The following is a 12,733-nucleotide window of genomic DNA, read 5'->3' on the forward strand; positions in this document are numbered from 1 at the left end:
GAACTCTCACAATGAACCTCTGGTCACTCATGTTTACTGATGGAAAATCTCCTGAGGCTGAAGTCACCTACCAAAGGCCACCTGGCAGGTACTTGATCCCCAGGTCTGGCCACCTCCAGAGCCCATGGTTGGGACACCAGCTGGTCCACTCTCAGTGTCTCTGTTCTCCTCTTCCTAAGCCTGCTGAATTCTCTGGACAAAACCCCAGCCCCACGAACTTCACACTGGCTAACTTAAGCTCCCTGTTGGGATTCCCTGTCCAACCCTGGGAGGTGACCGAGGAGGATGGCCTGCCCTCTAGACCCTGGACAGTACAGTGGACAGAACAGGCAGCCAGCCCCTCTGTGCTCACCCACTGGGGCTTGGCCTGGGGACTGTCAGAGGTCACAGTGGGACGCAGGGGTAGGCTCTGACAGTGGAGCACTGGATAGGGGGTTACATTCTGCTTTGTCCACCTCCTGGAAGCACAGCTTAGATGGGCTGGGTCCTGCCATAGCCTGGCCCCAGGCCACCTACCTGCATCAGGAGCAGGCCCACGATGAAGGCACTGCCCTGGCAGTAGCCCACCTCTCGGTCCACCAGAGAGTATGCCTGTAAGGGAATGTGAGTGTCAGGGCAGGGTCCTGCCAGGCTCAGTGACAGCAGGCCAATGTGGACAGTGCTTCTTCATGTAGGGTTGGGGGGTCCTCAGCAGTGAGGGCCTCACCTTCATGACATTGAAGAGGACCTCCTGGCCTAGGCTGTCCTGGCCCTTGAAGAATTCGTGCTCTGGGTAGGTGCGGGCGATGTCCCTGCGGATCAGCTTCTCGCATGGCGAGGACATCTTGAGCAGCTCTGAGTACTGGTTCTTGACTGGCATGTTTGTAGCACTGCACAGGAGCTGCCACACAATGGCCCGGAAGTGGTGCGGGATGCCCTTGTGGATAAGCTCCTGGGGACAGGGTGGGCAGCAGGAGGCCAGACTGGATGCTGTCCCAGTGCAGTCTCCCCAGGGTTACCTAGTCTAGCCCCCAAGATGGGGCTTGCCTATGCCATGCATGTGGCTCAGAGCACTGCAGAGCCTTTGCACTGCAGACGGAGTCCACACTGCTTAATGTACTTTCCCCAGTTTGTCACAGAACATAGTGGGGCAGGAAACAAATAGGTGCCTGAGACGTCAGTGTGACAGCTACTTACCTGGCCAGCCCCATTCACACTCTCTTCCCTCCCTCCCCCTGCCCTGGCAAGGCCCCCTGAAAGTGCCTGCACAACTACACTTCTGTCCCTTTGCCCGTGCTGGGGCCCTGGTGCTGGTGGAGTGTGACCTGCTGTCTGTCCCTGCTGGCCCTCCCACTGCCCACCCACCTCCACCATCCCTGCCACCTTAAGCAGCTTTTCCTTCCTACGCCGCCACTCTTCCCACTCATTGGCGATTCGGCCCCATAGGATCCATGTGTCCTCCTCCAGGTGGCTCAAGTTAGAGGAGGCGGAGGAGCTGGATACGAGAGAGGAGCCGCTGTTCCGCCGGGAGCCATTCATGGAGCGCATTGATTTGGAGTCGGCTTCCAGGAGCCTAGGTAGGGAGGGCAGGTAGAGGCGGTTCTGGGCTGCAGGCATTGCCCACCCTGGTCCCTGGGCTTCAGTGACTCCTTGGGAACAGGTAGCTGCTGAGGAGCCTGGCACCTCTTCTCAGGGATTCCAGAGGCCACCAGGGGATTTGGTCTAATTGTTCTTGCTGAGTGACCTCGGCCAGAGCCCTAACCTCTCTGAGCTATGGTCCATCTCCCTGGGTCACTGCAGAGGCTGCATTTGTTTGTCTCAATCTGTGCCCTGTACTGGGCTGAGAAGCATATGGATTAGCTCACTGAGTCTTGTACCACCCATGAAGGGCAGGTTTTGTGAAGAATCATGTTTTATGGATGAGGGTCAGAGAGGGTGAGCAGGTGGCTGGGAGTACTCAGCCAATGAGAAGCTTTATGAAACCTGGGTTTCTGATGCTTTGACAGCGAGGTCCTGGCTGACTCTAGAGGGCCTGTCCCTCCCAGGCCTAGCTAATTCCTAGAGATAGTGAAGGACTCACCTGTTAGTGCATCTTTCATGTGCAAATCAATGAATCCAGAACCCACAAACCCACCACCTCTCCATTACCAGGCTCTCACACTCAGGGTACTATGTGTCCTGATCACCACAGGCCACCCCTATGCCCCAAAGCAGGCTGAAATTATTCAAACTAGCCCAACACAGGCCTGCCTACCCTGCCTTGCCCAGTCCTTCTTTCAGAAACCACAGTAGAAGTACTTGCCTGCATTTCCCCCTGGCTCCCTCTGCCTCCTGACTGACCCTCGTGCCTCCCTGAGTGGCCCTGCATGGTGTGCCCTGCCTCCTGCTTCTGTCTTCTCAGTGGCAGTCCTCTCCTGATCTGTTGGCTTTGTCATAGCTGAATGATAATAAATCTACATTTTATTTTTTAATAATATTTGAAAAATATTTTTTTAAAATTCAAAGTTATACTTCTGGAAAAAAGGGGTAAGCTTTAAAAATAAGAAAACATAACTGATTAAAATTTCAATCACAATTAAATTAATACAGTAACTTTTTTACAAACTTATCTTGTTATAAAACATTGTTGCCCTGGCTGATTTGGGCTCAGTGATTATAGCGTTAGTCTGTGAACTAAAGGGTCTTTTGTTCAATTCCCAGTCAAAGGCACATACTTGGGTTGTAGGTTTGATCCCTGGCTGGGTCAGGGCTCATGCAGGAGGCAACCAATCGATATGTTTCTCTCCCATCGATGTTTCTCTCTCTCTCTCTCCTCCCTCTCTCATTCCCTCCCTTCCACACTCTAAAAATCAATGGAAGAAATATCCTCTGGTAAGGGTTAACAGCAACAACAAAAAAGACATCGTTTATGAAAAAGGAGAGGTCAGCCCTGGCCAATGTGGCTCAGTTGGTTGGATGTTGTCCTATGGACCAAAAGGTTGCTGGCTCAATTCTCGATCAGGGCACATACCCAGGTTGTGGGCTTGATCCCAGGGAGGGGGCATGCAGGAGGCAGCTGATTGATGTTTTACTGTCATATTGATGTTTCTCTCTCTAAAAATCAATAAAAAAATCTTAAAAAAGAAGTAATATAACAGGTTCACTTCAAAAGCTCAAGAACCATTATTTAAAAGTAGTTTCAATTGTTGCCTCTGTTCCAGAAAAGTTCACTAAGCACACACTGAGAAAGTGTTACTATTTTTAGTCACCTTTCATTTAATAAATACTCATACTCATGAATGTAATTATTCTTCTTCTACAACTCTATGGAAAATTAAAAGTACTTACATGTCAAAGGAGGAAAGCCAGAGCAGATTTAAAGGGCTTCAAGGAGTACTTGTCTGCTAAGCATCAATTTGACTCCCTTTTTAAAAAATTTTTATTTTTTCAATTACAGTTTATATTCAACATTATTTTATATTAATTTCAGGTGTACAGCATAGTGATTAGACAATCATATACTTTAGAAAGTGTATGGCTGGTGTGGCTCAGCAGTTGAGAATTGACCTAGGAACCAAGAGGTCACCGGTTAGATTCCTGGTCAGGGCACATACCCGGGTTGTGGGCTCAGTCCCCAGTAGGAGCCATGTAGGAGGCAGCTGATTGAAGATGTTCCTCTCTCATTGATGTTTCTATCTCTCTATCCCTCTCCCTTCCTCTCTCTCTAAAAATCAATAAAAACGTATTTAAAAATGAGTTTATTTATTTTTAATTTTTTTCTTTATTAAGGTATTACATATGTGTCTTTATCCCCCCATTACCCCCCCAATAGTTTTTTTTTTTTAAAAAGAGTGTTCCCACCAATATTTCCAGTACCCACCTGGTACCATACATAGTTATTACAATACTAGAGGCCTGGTGCACGACATTCGTGCACTGGGGGTTGTGGGGGTCCCTCAGTCCGAACCTGCACCCTCTCCAATCTGGGAGCCCTCAGGGGAGCCCTCTCCAATCCGGGAGTTTCTGTCTGTCTTTGCAATCATATGAGAATTGTCTGAGACCCCAACTCAGTTTGGTTTGTTGCTCACAGAATAATAGAGGCATGTTTTTTTCCTTTGCTTCATTGGTGGAGATTTCCTGGAAGTTTTAGGATAGCTTCCCTTTAATTTTTCCTAGACACTCTGATTTTACTTATGTCTCTCACCTTTGCTTTTCCTCCATCCCCACCACAATAGTAACTTGCTCCAGGCTCACTTTGCTCTAGTGCAGTGGTTCTCAACCTGTGGGTCGCGACCCCTTTGGGGATCGAACGACCCTTTCACAGGGGTCGACTAAGACCATCGGAAAACACATATATAATTACATATTGTTTTTGTGATTAATCACTATGCTTTAATTATGTTCAATTTGTAACAATGAAAATACATCCTGCATATCAGACATTTATATTACGATTCATAACAGTAGCAAAATTACAGTTATGAAGTAGCAACGAAAATAATTTTATGGTTGGGGGTCACCACAACATGAGGAACTGTATTAAAGGGTCGTGGCATTAGGAAGGTTGAGAACCACTGCTCTAGTGTTTAGGGGATCCATCTGCCACCAGAACTATGATTCCCAGCATTCCTGGTGTTCCCCATGTTCTGGGCTTCCGCTTTTGGTCCTGGGGCTGCCACCAAAACTACTATTCCCAGAATTCCTGGTGCTCCCCGCAATCTTGGTTTTCCCTTCCTGCTCTGTCTCGGTCCCATGGCCTCCCACTCTGCCAAGCTCTCCCTCTCTGCTCTCTGTCTGGCAGCTTGGGGAGCCAATTTCCCCAAGTGGCTCCACTCTCCGCCGGCTCTCTCGCTCTGCTCTCCACCCGGTGCCTGTGTATGCAAATTAACCTGTCATCTTTGTCAGGTTAATTTGCATACCCACTCCTGATTGGCTGGTGAGTGTCGTGGAGGGATGCTCAATTTACATGTTTCTCTTTTATAATATAGGATTATTGACCCAAATCCTTATGCTATACTTTACATCCCCATGACTATTTGGTAACGATCAATCTGTGCTTCTCAATCCTTTTACCTTTTTCACCCAGTCCCCATTCCCCTCCCTGTAGTAACCATCAGTCTGTTTTCTGTATCTATGAGTCTGTTTCTGTTTTGTTTGTTTACATTGTTCTTCAGATTCCACATATAAGTGAAATCATATGGTATTTGTCTTTTTCTGATTAACTTTAATTTCACTTAGCATAATACCCTCTAGGTCCATCCATGCTATTGAAAATGGTAAGGTTTCATTCTTTTTATATGTATCACAGCTTTTTAAAAATATATATTTTCATAGAGGAATGGAGAGGGAGAGAGAGATAGAAACATCAATGAGAGAGAATCATTGATCGGCTGCCTCCTGCACGCCCCCTACTGGGGATAGAGCCCGCAACCTGGGTATGTGCCCTTGACCAGAATCGAACCCAGGACCCTTCAGTCCGCAGGCCGATGCTCTATCCACTAAGCCAAACCGGCTGAAACATGTATCGCAGCTTTTTTATCCACTTGTCTATTGATGGGCACTTGAGTTGCTTCCATATTTTGGCTATTGTAAATAACCATGCAATGAACATAGGGGTGTATATATTCTTTCCAATTAGTAGGGAATAAACCTACATTTTAAACAAGGGGAGGGCCAGAAAAAAAAGGTGGGAAGGCCTGACTCCAGAGTCAGAGGCTTTACTCTTCTGTCTAACAATGGCTTGAGAAACACAGCCAGGTTCCAAGATTCACTCTGCTTCTAGAATCCTTGGTCTTCTCATCTGAATGGGGAACTGTCTGTTCACTCAGGGTTAGGAGGATGACATTGCCTCTGGTGGGAGCTATTACTTTGCCCAGGACCAGACTCAGGCATGAGTGTGAGGGAGCATCCAGGAGCTTCTGTTTGGGGCCCAAGCTGTACCCTGCACACCCTCCTCCTACGCCAGGCCCCAACTCACCGGTTCTGCTCTTCCAGCTTGGCTAGTAGCTCCAGCTCATTGGGGCTGAGGTTCTCAGAGTCAGAGGTGGGGGAGCAGGTGGGGGCTGACAGGGCCTCCTGGGATGAGGAGTCAGGGCTCAGAGTGGGGCTTGCCATGGTGGGCAGGCTCATCAACTGCAAGCAGGGCCAGGTCACAGCTCTGTCTGGGGGCCGGAGACACACATGGTTAGCATTGGGTTGGGTTTCCACCTCATTCTGCCAGCTCTGAGTCAGCTGAGCCTGCTGTTCACCTGTGCACATTTCCTCACTCTGGGCTCCCACTTCTGCTCTGTACACTTGGTGTACCCCTCATCCCCATGCACCCCAGCTCAGGTGATGGCCATGCCAGCACCTTCTATTCCAGATGCTGACTACCAGGATCCCTGCCAGTGTGCTCCAGATGCCTGGACAGATACAATAGGACGACAGCAGGGCCCAAGCTGTCCTGTTGTCCATGGGCATGAAGGCCAAGGCTCATCTCCACACCCCAGAGTCTTCAGCAGAGCCTGAGGCCAAGACTTCCGTCACTCAAGACCCCTGCTGGGACCTTGAGGTGCAGAAGCCCCTACTTTGGTGGCCCTTTCTGATAGCCTTGGTCCTTGTCTCCTGCTGTGGTCTGCCCTGGGAGGCCTGCCTCAGCATCTGATCTTCCCTGTCTCATCAACCAAAGTGGTCTGCTAGCACAGCCAGAAGCAATTATTCTTTACTGTTAATTGTCTGGTGCTGCCAATTGCCAGAAGAGTTAACTACACTTGGGCTGGGAAGCCAGGGATGCATCAAAGTTCTGGGAGTCTGTGCTGTGGTGGATACAGAGTGAGAGCCGTAAGTTCTGATGGGTATCCTGATCTTGGCTTGCCGTGTGCCATGCAGGTGTCAGGTCATCTCTCCTATTTTTCCTGGGGATGGTCTGGCCCCACCCTCCTGGGGGGTGTCCAAGGACATTGGCCTCTCACCTTCTGCCAGTGTCATGAGAGACAGCTCAGCACCATACCCAAAGCTATGGCTCCAGACTCAGATAGACCTGTGCCTAAAGCGTGGCACCCTCTTAACCAGCTGTGTAGGCGTCTCTGAGTCTCATAGGCCTCAGAGGGTGACTGTGAGAACTGAGTATGCTATGCACGTGGTGTGTGAGAACAGTGCCTGATACTTAGTGATCATTCCATAAACATTCTATTATTATCTATCCTTGGGCCAAGGTGGAGGGCTAGCTGGGAACCAGGGCTTCGGGGTTCCGCTATGCCTGTTGTGGGACATCTGTGGGGGTTGGCATCACCTTGTAGGAAGTTCTAGTCATCAGGAATGGCTAGGAAAGGGAAGGCTGCTAGGAGCAGGGATAGTGTTCCTTCTACTCAGTCATTCTGCTTCTGGTGAGCCCAGGTTAGCTCAAAGGGTCTAAGAAGAGAGTGATCCCCAGGGTCATGGTGGCAGGAAGAAAATCCTGCTCCCCTACTGCCACTGTGGGCAGTCCCTTCATGCCCACCCATTCTCCTGCATGCTCTGTACCAGGAGTCCACTATGTGCTCTTGGACCCCACCTGACCTGGCTCTGACAGCTCTGCCTGCATAGGGGCCCTTGCCTGGTCTCTGGAGAGGTGGGAACTGGTCCCCTAGGCAGCAGGGGGATAGTGACAGAATGAACTATCACACCTGCCTGGCCACCTCAGGTCACTGGGCACCTTCCTGCAGCCTAAGCTTAGCCCCCAGCCAACACCCAAGGGCTCAGGGGTTGGCTGGACTTAATCCTAGCCATGCACTTGATTCTGGCTGCCTTCCCTCATGCTGCCCTGTCACGGGGGTACTATTCTGCTTTCACCTTAAGGGGGTGGGCAAGAACCCTCCCTCCCCAGGACTCTGAGACTCCCCAGGGCCACTGGTTCTGCCTCTGGTTCCTGAGAGCTCTCCTAGTCTGTTGGGTACTAAGGGCTCTGGCTTTTGGTGAGTGGTATGAACTCTATTTGGTCTGGTAGAAGGTCCTGGTAGAACCGGCTGGCCAGGGACCACCTGTTCCAAAGATCAAGCAACATGCACCACTTAGCTAGGAGTTAATCATTCCTGACAGAGGAACAGTGGGGGCTGCACCAAGGCCTCCTGCAGAGTCAAAGTCTGTGTACAAGAAGTGCTGACCTAGAAGGATCTCTCTGTGAAGGAAGGGGCTGGGAAGGCTGCATGGGTTTCCCAGCTTCAGAGTTGGGAGATAGGGAGGAGCCTCAAAAGCACACCTGGATTTAAGGAGCAGTGGGGGCCACAAAGAAAGAGACTACATGTAGCTAGGGTCATAATCTGGGACACTCTCTCAGTCATGCCTCTTCCTTGCTGAGCCCAGAGCATAGTTGGCCCACCCTCTCCCCTAAAGAGCCTGAGAAAATGATTCAGATCTGAGTTTCCGTTAAAAAATAAAAACCACACCAGGAACCATCCACTAGGAGAGTGTGTTCAGCAATTTATCATATAGTAATGTGTATTTCATTCAGAAAATAAAGTTGACTCAATGCATAGGGCTGAAATTTGCAGTCCGAAAGGTAGAAACTAATGATCCCTCAGGAACTTTCTTTTGACTAATCCCTGGACTCTCTAAACACTGCTTTGCCCTGGAAGCCATCTCCTGGTGAATGTACATACATACACTCAGACACATACTCATACAGGCAGATATACACACTCACACACAATTTCACACTTATATGTAACTCACACTTGATATACAGGTAGACACACACTCATACACATTCACTTTCACATGCACACACTATCTCATACCCATGCATACTCTTTTTTTTTTTTAATATATTTTATTGATTTTTTACAGAGAAGAAGGGAGAGGGATAGAAAGTCAGAAACATCAATGAGAGAGATTGATCAGCTGCCTCCTGCACACCCCCTACTGGGGATGTGCCCGCAACCAACGTACATGCCCTTGACCGGAATCGAACCTGGGACCCTTGAGTCCGCAGGCCGAAGCTCTATCCACTGAGCCAAACCGGTTCGGCCCCATGCATACTCTTGCATGCACACAGGCGTGCATGCTTTCTGCACTGACAAGACCTTGCAACCCTTGGAACTGAGTAGATTCAGATGGACACTGGCTTGCTGCCATCTTAGCTTTGTGAGCAACTTCACCTCCCTCCCCAGAGTGCCATGACTCTTACTGTTTCAGCCATTCCTTTCCTGGCACTTACTGAGGGCCAGGCGCTATTCTAGGCATTGAGTGGAACAAGGTGACGAGAATACAACTCTACAGTATGCAGCCATTTCTACCTTGCTAAATGCGCTCGGAGATGCAGAGACAAGGCAGGTCCCCTCTAGGGCCAAGGGGCCATACCTCTAAAATCCACACACAGGTTCCCTCTAGGTCTGGGGTCCCAACTTCAATGCCATTTGCCCCTACTCTAACTCAGCCACCTGAAGGGGGATCCTGGCTCCTGCAGAGTAGGCAATGAGCCACCTAACCCTGCTCCTGCTGGCACCACCATCCACCTCGCTCCCATGGCTTAGAAAGCTGAGCCAAGCAAGAGGGGTGGGAAGAAGACTCTGCTGGTGAGCTGGGCAGGGAGCGTGGGGACAGAGAAGTCCAGATGCCAGACATCTCCCACCTTCTTTTCTCTCTCCCTCTTAGGGAATTTTGGACACTGTCAGTCATGCCTCTTCCTTCTTGAAGTCCTCTCCCATCTAGTTTCCCAGAGGCTGGGCTCCTGGGTCTCCTGCTTCTTTGCCCGTTTTAGCCTCCCACATGGTGCCTCTTCCTCCATAGGCTCTGCCTGGGCCCTTGTCCCTTCATGTTGTTGGTGATCTCACTCTTACGGCTTAAATGACTGAATATATATATGTCAGTGATTGTGACACCTCCATTCCAAGATTTTCCTTTCTCTTGAGAACCAGCCAGATTGCCAAATGACTTCTGAACATCTCCATCAGACCCCTGGCCAGGGCAGGAATTGTCATTGTCTGGGTCCCTGCTACTGCAGTGTCCCCTGCTGGACGTGGCACAACCTAAGAGTTGATAAATATTTGAGGAATTGAAGAACCAACCTGCTCAACCACCAATATTTACTGGATGTCTACCAGGTGCTAGGTACTATGCTGAGGACTGAAGGCTGGTGGGCAAAGAGACACAGCCCCTGCCAGAGCATACAGGGGAAGAGACTAAGAAACGGTCACCCAAACTTCCTACTACAGATGGAGACAAATGCTTGGAATAAAAGATAAGGTAGACTGGAAAACAGTCTGGCAGTTCCTCAAAAAGTTCAACAAGAGTTACCACATGACCCAGCAATTCTACTCCTAGACACACATCCACATGTGAACTTGTCCATGACTATTCATAGCAGCATTATTCATAATAGCCAACAAGTGGAAATAATCCAAGTGTCCATTGGCAGATGAATGGATATATAAAATGTGGTCCATCCATATAATGGAATATTAAAAGAAAGGAAGCTCTGATACGTATGAACATCAAAGACATGATGCAGAGTGAAAGAAGTCAGACACAAAAGATCACAAGTGACATGATGCCATTTATATTAAATGTCCAGAATAGGTAAATCCTTAGAGACAGAAAGTCAATTAGTGGTTGCCAGGAACTAGAGCCCAGGAGTGGGAGGAATGGGGTGGGGAAGAAACTGTTTATGGGACTTTTTTGGGGGTAATGAAGTGTTCTAGAATTAGTGGTAGAGGTTGCACAACTTTGTGAATATACTAAGATCCATTGAATTATTCATTTTAAAAGGGTGCATTTTATGATATGTGAATTATACTCCAGTTAAGAGAAGGTAAGGGATGGGGTGGGCTGGCAGAGGGACCTAGTGCAGAAGCAGTGGGAGAGGGGTGGGTGCAACTCAAGAAGGGACTAGGCAGGGGCCAGAACCCCACAGGGCATTGTGGGCCAAGGCAGCAACCTGACTGGGTTTGCACTTTAGGAAATCTCTCCTGACCTGCAGTGTGAAGATGCTCCTCCAAGCCAACTCTCTCCTGACTAAAGCCAGCCCCTCCTCCTGCTGCAGGTTGGCCTACCTGGGTCCCTGATGCTGCCACCCACTGGCTCAGGCAAGGCCTGGTACTACCCTCCTGGTGCTTGCTCTAAACCCTTTAGCCACTCCCTACTATGACTTGGAATCTTGGAATCCCAACATTTTTGCATGGTGCACACACCCCTGCCAACCTCACCTCCTCCCATATCGCAGTCCCTCCACACACTTAACCCACAAGGAGCACCTACTTCTTCCTGCCTGTCTTTGCACATGCTGTTCCCTTTGACTGGAAAGGAATTCTCCAAGACTTGGTTTGAGGTTTTTTTTCTGTGAAATATTTCCTGCCAACACCCCACCTCTAGTGTCCTGGTTCATTTCTCTCTTTTCTCGCCCTGAAAATACCTACTCCCTACACCCCAGCCCAAGACATATTCTATGGCAATTACTTCTATATATGCCTGCCTGCTCTACTGGGTCATTCTGAGTATAAGGCCTGTTTTCTTAATTTTCTACTCCAAGCCCACAATGCAGCAACTGACATTTAGTTAGGTGCTCAATAAAGGTCTGCTGAATAAATGAAGATAAAAATATCTGTGCTGTTCAGGCAGGAGATCAAGGTCAACATCAACAGTAATAAGTCATGTTAAGAACATGTACCCTTGATATAATGAGATGAGAAGGGCACTTCACCCCTGTCTTTCTCCCCAGAAAACATCACCCAATTTAACTATGAGAAAAACTGATGGCATATCCTGATTAGGGGACATTTTAGAAAATTCTAACTAGTCCTCAAAATTTTCAAGGTCATAAAAAACAAGGGAAGTCTGAGAAAGTGTTCCAGCCAGGAGAAGTCTAAGATATGATGATGAAATGTGTGGGATCCAGGATAGGGTTCTGGAACAGAAAAAGGATATTAGGAAAAAACTAAGGAGATCTGAATAAAGTGTGGGGTATAGTTAATGATAATGAATCAATATTGGTCCATTAATTATAACAAAGGTACCAGACTAACCTGGGATGTCACTAATAGGGGAAACTGGGTATGGAGTCTTCAGGAACTCTCTGGACTATCTTCTGACTTTTCTTTAAATCTTAAACTGTTCTAAAATATAAAGTCTATTTTAAAGATAAAGAAGTGACTATATACCAGTGTAGACAGAAAAGTAAAGGACAGGTCTAATACATGAGAGGTGTCACCTTGAGCAGAAGGTCACTCAAAAGGTCCCTTAACTAGGCTGTAGGGGAAGAAAAATTCACACTTGGATTTCTGACTCCCGAGCCTCTGCCCTATATTGATCTGCTGTGCTGCCAATCTCTCCGCATTCTTTTACTTTAGAAATAATATACATGAAACACTGAGTGTAGTGGGCACTCAGTGAATGGCAGTAATTATTATTACTACTACAGGCCCGGCGCATGAAAATTCGTGCACTCAGGAGTCCCTTAGCCTGGCCTGCACCCTCTCACAATCCGGGACTCCTTGGGTAGGGTCCCTAGGCCTGGCCTGAGATCAGGGCCTATCAGAGCTTTCCTCCCCCCCCCCCGCCCCCCCCCCCCCCCCCCCCCCCCCGGCTGCAGGCAGCTGGCCCCACCCCCGCCACTGTCACTGCTTGCCATCTGTGCAGCGCTGCTCCCCCCTCCCCTGCCACTGGTGGCCCCCCTCTGCAAGCCACAGGCAAGGGGTGTGATGGCTTGCCTGGCCTGGGCCTCCTTCTGCCGGGCAATCGATCGCTGACCAGCCGCACACCTGCCACAGTTGCTGCCACTGGTGGCCTGGGCCTCCCTCTTTCTTTGCTGGGGGGCGGGGCCAGC

The 12,733-nt window shown here is 49.0% G+C and overlaps 1 protein-coding gene across 8 annotated transcripts in view; it reads right to left on the reverse strand.

Moving 5' to 3' along the window:
- Positions 1 to 12,733, reverse strand: part of EVI5L (ecotropic viral integration site 5 like) — a 33,417-nt gene that overhangs the window by 15,564 nt on the left and 5,120 nt on the right. For 5 of the 8 annotated variants that reach the window (XM_036315334.1, XM_036315333.1, XM_036315330.1 and 2 more), the window contains exons 2-5: positions 5,936 to 6,119; positions 1,345 to 1,552; positions 707 to 931; positions 517 to 591 (exon numbers count right to left, since the gene is read on the reverse strand). In XM_036315334.1, the coding sequence (XP_036171227.1) occupies positions 517 to 591; positions 707 to 931; positions 1,345 to 1,552; positions 5,936 to 6,087 (660 nt within the window). In that variant the 5' untranslated portion in view covers positions 6,088 to 6,119. Of the gene's footprint in view, positions 1 to 516; positions 592 to 706; positions 932 to 1,344; positions 1,553 to 3,306; positions 3,383 to 5,935; positions 6,120 to 12,733 lie in introns of those variants that run through there. The other 3 variants (XM_036315331.1, XM_036315329.1, XM_036315336.1) reach the window with 2 other exon arrangements.

The sequence above is a fragment of the Myotis myotis genome, unplaced genomic scaffold, assembly GCF_014108235.1.
Source record: "Myotis myotis isolate mMyoMyo1 unplaced genomic scaffold, mMyoMyo1.p scaffold_m19_p_6, whole genome shotgun sequence".
NCBI classification, from domain to species: domain Eukaryota; kingdom Metazoa; phylum Chordata; class Mammalia; order Chiroptera; family Vespertilionidae; genus Myotis; species Myotis myotis.